Genomic DNA, 7904 nt, shown 5'->3' with positions numbered 1-7904 from the left:
TGTAACTATTTAGCGTCTCTCCCGTTACATTGTAATCTTCCCCCTTTTGGAATACCTTCCAGACCCTGCTTTCCACACACATTTCTTCTGGTAGTTATTTGATCTGGTTCAGACACTTTTCTCAACTTCATCATGTGTCTCTTTGTTTCATCACATAGCACATTGGATTTGATCTGGCCACTGGACCCAGATGGCTCTGGAGGAGAAAGTGAGGCTGGTGACCTTTTCTCAGCTCTCCCTCACTCAAATCCAAGTCAACTGCAGGTCGTGTCATTTCCCTGATGTCATGGTCCTCTTTGAGAACGAAGGACAAGCACAACCACAACATGGGATTTACATTTCAGTTAGTGTATTTGAACGTTTCATTGTTTTTATCGTTTTTTTTTCTTTTTTTAAAAAAAGAAGGAACTTTTTAGTTTTGGGTGTGTATATTCACATCAGTGTGTCTTTAAACAGTTCTAAAACATATAGAATAAAAGCTGAGTCATCAAGCACATGATAGTCCTGAATCCTGAATAAACACTACCAACCTACAGGAAAAGGGGCAGCCTTTAGCTAAGATCTACCTAGAGAAGGTACTCTTCGGTAGAAGTAGGAATTGTAGTCTAATAAGCCCCGACAAGGCTTGGAGAGAGACTAACTTACATATGTACCTTGGATATTACTTTATTTTATTTTGTTAAACTTATAATAGCTAGGATTTATGTAACACTTTGCAAATACAGGTTGCCCCAAAAGTCTTAGTGCAATTTTGAACTTTAGTAATGGGATAATAATCTCATTTTATCCTTATAACAACCCTGGGAGGTAGGTTCCATTATTATTCCCATTTTACAGATGAGGAAACTGAGGCTGACTTTAAGTGACTTGCCCAGGGTCACACAGCCAAGGCTGGCTGTGAATTCAGGTCTTCCTGACTCCTGGCTCACTCCTCTATTTAATGATTTACCTAGCTGCCTATTTAGATCAATTGATCCTTCCTTCCTTCTCTCCTTCCTTCTATCCTTCCATCCTGCCTTCTTTCTTCCGTCCTTTCTTCCCACCTACTTGCTTTTCCATTTAATTCTGGGATCCATAGTCTCTCTTGACAACTTGATAACTTTTTATACTAATTTTTTATGTATACCCACAACAGACAAAATGACAAACTGGTTGACTGATTTTCATTTGATTAGTTTGAGTTCATGTGGGTAGCATCTTTTTGGAGAGGATCAGAACTTTGAGAAAAGCCTTGATTTTGTTTATAAGGTATTTAAAGGATTATTTTATTTATTAGACAGGAAATAAATTTGAATCTCAGCCTAAGGCCAATTGTATCCTTAGGTGGAATAGGTATCGTATGATGTGATCTCAAGTAGGGCAGAGGGTTGCCTGCCCCAGAATGTCTGCTAGCCTACTACCCAACCAGAAATTCTCACCATTTGGGTAATTTCTTTGGGTTAAAACATTAACACTAAAGAAAGCCCCTGTTAGCATGCAGTATGTCTTTAGAAGATGAAATGTATTAACATTTTATCAGCCACTATCACATTAGTTCTTTAGATTAGCTGGCTATTACAGAGAGCAGGGAGCTGAGGAATGGAATAGAGGACAACTGTTCTTGCCCCATGTTTTGATGGGAGAGAGAGATCAGGAAGAGTCCCAAGCATGAAGTGCTTCCAAGAGAGCACAGAGGTAAGCCCTGGGTGAGAAAAAGCTTGAAAAGACTAGAGGCCTGCAGGTTGTAGGATAAAGATAGAGAAACACTTGAAAATAGGCACAGGGCACTTCAAAGACAAACTTTATTTAGTTCACAATTTTTCACTTTCTCCCTTTGGGGGTTCTGTAGATTTTTGTTTTGTATCAAATTTGTTTTATTCTTTACAGTTCCTCATTCATCTTGATTCAGTCATTAGTGCTGCTTCCGTCTGAAGGAGCATCCTTCTGTAAGTCTGGCCTTGCCTTTAGTAGGCTGACAGAGTACAGTGGACCATCCGACGTCGAGGACCACTGTTTGTACGTGGCTGAAGACAATGGTGATTTTATAGCACCCTGGGCACTGTACGTCCATGAAACATGAGTTTGGACTCTGCACCAGGTGCTTCTTCTTGTGTTTCCGCAAGAGGCATGTTAGTACGGGGAGGTCTTCACTGCCGGAAAAGCTGTAGATTTGAAATATCTATTTTTCGTATTTATCATTGCTTTCTTGGGTTTACTCATCTCTTCATTTCTTCAATTTCTGAATTGAGACTATACCAGAGAAGTCTCTGGCCCCTGATATACCTTTGGGCAGGTGGTTGGCCCTGTTTGCCTTTGTCCCAAGTCCCTTGGGTTCTATCTCCCAGAGTTAGGCCTGTCTAGGTCTTTGGGCTCAGGCTCCTCAATGGAATCTCCGGTCAGGGTGTTGGGGACCTCAAAGCCCTTGGGTCTTGCCTGGCCAGGTCTGAGCTTGGTCTTGATGCAGCGGTTATTGCTACTCCCCGGAGTTTGGAAGGTCGATTTTCAATACCTGTGGGACTTTCTTGTGGGAATCCTCCATTCTGCTGCCTCCAGATACAGAGCCTTGCAAGTTACAGGCTTGTCACCTTTTTGGTCCTTTTGGGAGGCTACTGGCTTGTTTGCCTACATTGGCATTAGATTGTGAGCCCCTTGAGGGTGTCTGGGTTTTTGTTTTTGTCTCTTTTTGTATCCCTAGCACTTAGCACAGTGTCTGGCACACAGACAACACTTAATAGGTGCTTATTGACTGACTTCTATTGGCTTTATGGGTAGCCCCTTTTCCTATTGCCAGTAGGAGGCTTCTGACATACTTTTTGTGCAGTAATGTAATGGAACAAAATACTGCCTTTACTCATTGGATTTCTTAGTTATTATTCAGCCTAGTGTGAATCTCAGGTTTTTGCTGGAATGGGTATATGTGGGAGCTGAGTGCTTTGCTTCAGCCGTCTTGGTTAGAATCTACCAGGAATTTATTTCAATTCAAGAAACCTTTTAAGGCATGTGGGAGCCTGTGTAATTTCCTTTTCAAAGATCTTCAAAAACAAATATTTTTACAGTTTCTTTCTTATTAAAATAATCAGGATGGACTAGATAACTTTCTAACCTAATTCTCCATATTTTTTTGTGATTTAAATCCATTTCCAAAACAACTTCTCTGTGAAAACGTAGGTGGACAATACATTCTTAAGAATTTGTTTTTTTTAAAGCAGACTTTCTTGTGTAAATATCGATTATTCCTGTAGATGTCAGTCTTCTCCTGCAGAATATTTGATTGCTGGAGAAAAGGAACACATTTTAGAGTAGGTCTAATGTACAGCAATAGCCAGGAAACTGTTTTATGGTTAACATTCTGCAATGAATTCAATAATATGCTTGAATTAGTGTTTCTAAACAAAAGTAGCCAACTTCTGAGAATAGAGTAGAGGGGAGATTTTTTTTGTTTTCACTGACTAAATGAGATTTTTAAATTGCTTCACAGTTTTCCTTTTATCTTAGTCTAAAAGGCTTTAATTTATAGTTCTATTTTTCTAGGAGAAACTGGAATAAAGCATGTATTTGAGAGAGTTAGCCATCTTGACTTTAGAGTACTGCTTTTCTTACATGCTACATGACATTGGACAAGTCTAGCTACAATTTTCTGGCTTAGTTTCTCATTTATATGTACTGGAAGTAACCATAACACTTCTCACCTACCTTCCATTCTTGCCAATATTTTCTGGCATATATTATAGTTAATTTGGAATTGGGCCCTGCTCACTGCTTCTGGGGACACTTGTGGCCCAGCACTGATGTACTTGCACTTTGAGATAATGAAGCAATCTCCCTTTGGCCTACTAAAATTGAGCCTCCTGCTCAATCGGCTTTAAAGGGAGAAACAATTTCTACTGTCCAGCTCTTCCTTCTGACTCCAGAATGTATTGTTTCAAACTCTCTATGTCTTCTCAAAAGGAAAGGGAGGGAGATGCTACCTCCTTCCTCCCCCTCTACTGCAGCTATGATAGTTATTCACATTTGACACATATGCTTTACTGGTGAGCTTGAAACTAGATCTCAAGGTCCCTTCTACTTTGGGTTTCTTTCCCTCAGCTTTGTTAACCAAACAATGATTCTGAGAAAGATGTTTCCAGCTTTGGAGGCAGCCCGTTGTGTATAAGAAGTCAGAAATTCCTGGCTCCCTCAGGCAGTAATGGTTACACTATGGGAGGTGTTCCCTATAGTTATCATGTCTAAATGTAAAGGATGTGCCAAAAGCTGGACCCTGAAGGAATTGTCTGGAAAATGCGTTGCTAAGGTGAGTGTAAAATGCCTATTCAGTGACCCCACTGACGATTCTATGTAAGAATCATTTTAACTATCGAATTCCTGTAATAAGAGGTAATGGTTATGGTAACTTATTTGTCAGTGTACACTGAATCATTTGTGTCTTAAGCATCTGTTTCATTTGGAAGAAGTAAAGAGTTCTCCTATAATTAGTATATACTTTACATTGTGTACGTTTCTAGTCCTTTTTGGGGAGACCCTAGACTTGAATGTTTCGACTGGTGACACAGTGGAATGAGTGCTGGGCCTGGGGTCAGGAAGACCTAAGTTGAGTGTGGGATACTTACTAGCTGTGTGTGACCTGAGCAAGTCACTTAACTATAGTTTGCCTCAGTTTCCTCAACTTAAAATGAGGATGACAATAGCACCTACTTGGCAGGGTTCTTGTAAGGATCTAATGAGATAATATTTTAAAAAATGCTTGATGACGCCTGGCACATAGTAGGCAGTGTAGAAGTGCTCATTTCCCCCTTACTCTCCTTCCTTCAATAAGGTATGACCAGAACACATCAGAGACCAGAATAAAAATCTCAGTGGAGTCATGTACCATTTCTAGTACCACTCCACTAGGAATCATATTTATTTTGGGGTAATAGTCATGTCTGGCATCTATTGACTTCTGCCTTGGAGTTCTGAATGATGGATGGAGATGGTGCAAATACACACCAGTAGATCTCTCAGCTTAGAATAACGGAACCCTAAATCTCCTGCTCTGAGAGGAGGGAAAAAAAGGTCTAGTTTCTAGTTGCGAGCAGACCAAGGAACATATGGGATATGTGAGGTCCTATGATTGATTAAAGGAGTCCTATTGGGCAAAAGGAGTTGCCTCATCTTAGTTAAATGAATCATAAAGGTCCTGTCCCAGTATAGCAGATCATCACACCTCCATGCAAAGATTTACAATCGACCTATTCCCCAGTCTCTACCATTCTTATAATGGCATTAACCTGGTTATTTAGTTTAGCAGCAAGGACAGTCAATCTTCAACTTTTGCCAAGGTAATGTTACTAGAAAGTGGCCAGAAATAAAAAATGCAAATGTTGACGCTTTGAACATATGGGAAATACCTGATTAGGTTCCCACAACTGCCAAAACCTTTCATCTTTTGTTAGAGATTGCTGAAAATACTATTTCTAGTCTACCTTGGCCCCCTGCTCTCTAGACTAATTTTCTGTCATGCCCCCAGGGAGATGCCTTTCCCCTTACCCTTTTCCAGATCTATTTTTGTATTATTTTCTCTCATTAGAATTTAAGTTCCTTGAGGGCAATGGCTGTCTTTCTTTTTGCTTGCATTTGCATTATCAGCACTTAACACTGTGTCTGGCAGATACTAAGTAACAAGTTATTGTAAATTTGTGGTTTTTTTTTCCTGCATTGAAATTTTGGTTATGCAATATCATATCATGTAATATATAGTATCGTATTGTAGACAAATCATTACATTCACATATTCCTGCCAATGCATGCTGGATTTCCTGATAATGTAGGACACCCTCACCTCCCAACACTTGCTTGTTAAGACATGTCAGCAGACTTGACCACTGATGGGTTATAACTTGCATTTTGTGTATTTATTTGGAAAATAGTGTAATCACTATGACTTTAACTCTGTTACACAACAGATGAAACACGTACAATGGTTTTTCAGAATTTTCTTCTTATGCTTCCACCACCCCCTTATTTTTGTTCTATGCTCTCCGATTGCACCCGAGGCTACTATCCCCTCCCATCATTCCATTGGCCCCTGGGGTCAGTATTGCCCACTTTGGGAACCCATGCTTATATAATCTTGTGATCCCACTATTGATTGCAATTTTATTGCAATATGATTTGTAAAGGTTGTGGTTAGAATTTCTGCCATTTAAAAACATTTATAATTCTTCTGTGTCCTAATCTATTTTTATAAAGGTTCTATGTGATAATGAGATAGACTTATATAGTATTCTTTTTCAGAGGATCTATAAATTTGCACTACACTCAGGAGACGTAATTGCAACGTAAAGCTTGAATTTTAAAGGAAAACAATGAAAATATGTAATGAATGCATGGGGTGCTCTTTGCAAAGATAGGGTGAATGAGACCAGAGAAGCACCTAGTAGGATACCAGCCACTCTACAAACTGGTGCGCATCATGCCTCTCATTTTTTCCTCCACTGTGCATAACTGTGAATGTGCATGGTTGCCAATGTGAAAGTGAAAATGAGGTTACTAATAAAATCATGAGAATGATTGAAGTCTGTAAACTTAAATGCTGGATTGTTGAGGATGCCGCACTAACAACTATATATGGTGGAAAGCATCAGCAAAATTTCTCCATTGCTTCTGAACCCAAAGGGGAGTGCCTTTGATTGCCCAGTCCTGTTCTTTCAGGTCCCAGACCGTTCAGTCACACTGTTGGCTGAAATTGGTATAAAATGATTATCTAAGACACTGAAATAATCATTCTTGTTAGTTTGAAGTATTGATGCTTCTTTTGATGCCTGTGCTGTTTAATTGAAGACTTCAAGTATACTGTAACCTTGTTGATGTTTGCAGGAGACTGTAAATTTTTTGTCCCCAAGGAGGAATGTAGCATTATATATTGTGTGATCAACCACCATAGCCGCTGAGGAGTCAGAGGAGAGTTCCATGCCTTAGGTTCCAGAAGACGGAAGAAGAGAGCAAGAGTGAATGTTGTTTTCTACCTTTAAAGTGTAGGAGTGGGCAGCTCTTCCTTTTCAATATCCAATAAAGGGATCACTTCGTTATCTCAAAGGGAAAGTTCTTTAACGTTGAATCAGATATGTCCCTGGAAGCGGCCAGAAGAGCTCATCTCAGCTTCATGAATGCTCCAATGTGGTGTTATAACGAACCAGACATAACCAGGACATCTTGGTGACTCAAACCCAATATTAGAATGAAAGTTCATCTAGAAAAGGATGTTTACTTAGACCTAGCAGTAGAAGGACATTGAGAAAAGGGAAAAGATATTAATTGAGGTTATGGTTGGTTCGGTTAAGCATAGCTTTCCTGTGCTAATGTTGGTCATGCTACTATTGGTCTGCAGTCTGAAACCTAGGGAAGAGCTTCCAAGACCTCATATTTTGGGTGTTTTTCTATTTAGGCGACCAGGAAGCTGTTTCAAAGGCCCAAGCCTTAATCCTATGACCCATTTAATTTCAAGGAAAGCTTAAATATGTTTTAAGAAAAAAAATAGACTAAACTCAATGGTTGAAGGCTTTAGAATTTTGCTCCCATCATAGCTACGAGCTCTAGTTAGAGATTGGAGTCTTTTTATTAATCTCCACCAAAACAGTATTTATCCATAGCTCCTCCCCCCCCCCCCCATTTTTTTTTGGCTTTTTAAGACACGTATATATTCTTTCAAGTGACTGATCTCTGACTCCCAATTCAGTGTTGAACCTGCGCTGAGAGGTTTCAAGCAGATGTAAATTAAAATAATTGAATTTTAGAGCTAGAAGGAGAGTTGGAAATAGTCCCATTCCCTCATTTGACAGATTAAGAAATTGAGGCCCATAGAGATTAAGTGATTTGCCCAGCTATCAGTGACAGAGCTAAGATAGGAATTTATATTTACTGACCCCCTAATTCCATGTTCTTTTCAC

At 39.5% G+C, this 7904-nt stretch overlaps 1 protein-coding gene across 1 annotated transcript; it reads right to left on the bottom strand.

The window, feature by feature from the left end:
• Positions 1-1891: 1891 nt before the first annotated feature.
• On the bottom strand, positions 1892-2050 carry LOC118853984 (40S ribosomal protein S27-like). The gene has a single exon (XM_036764275.1). The coding sequence runs from the start codon at positions 2048-2050 to the stop codon at positions 1892-1894; it is 159 nt and encodes a 52-aa protein (XP_036620170.1).
• Positions 2051-7904: the final 5854 nt, after the last annotated feature.

Source organism: Trichosurus vulpecula, chromosome 6 (genome assembly GCF_011100635.1).
Source record: "Trichosurus vulpecula isolate mTriVul1 chromosome 6, mTriVul1.pri, whole genome shotgun sequence".
NCBI lineage: Eukaryota > Metazoa > Chordata > Mammalia > Diprotodontia > Phalangeridae > Trichosurus > Trichosurus vulpecula.
The sequence above is the reverse complement of the archived record's forward strand: the minus strand, read 5'-3'. Positions and strand labels throughout refer to the sequence as shown.

Bases quoted from the DNA above. Each gene is read 5' to 3' on its own strand.
- LOC118853984 (XM_036764275.1), bottom strand. From the start codon at position 2,050: ATGGACGTACAGTGCCCAGGGTGCTATAAAATCACCATTGTCTTCAGC.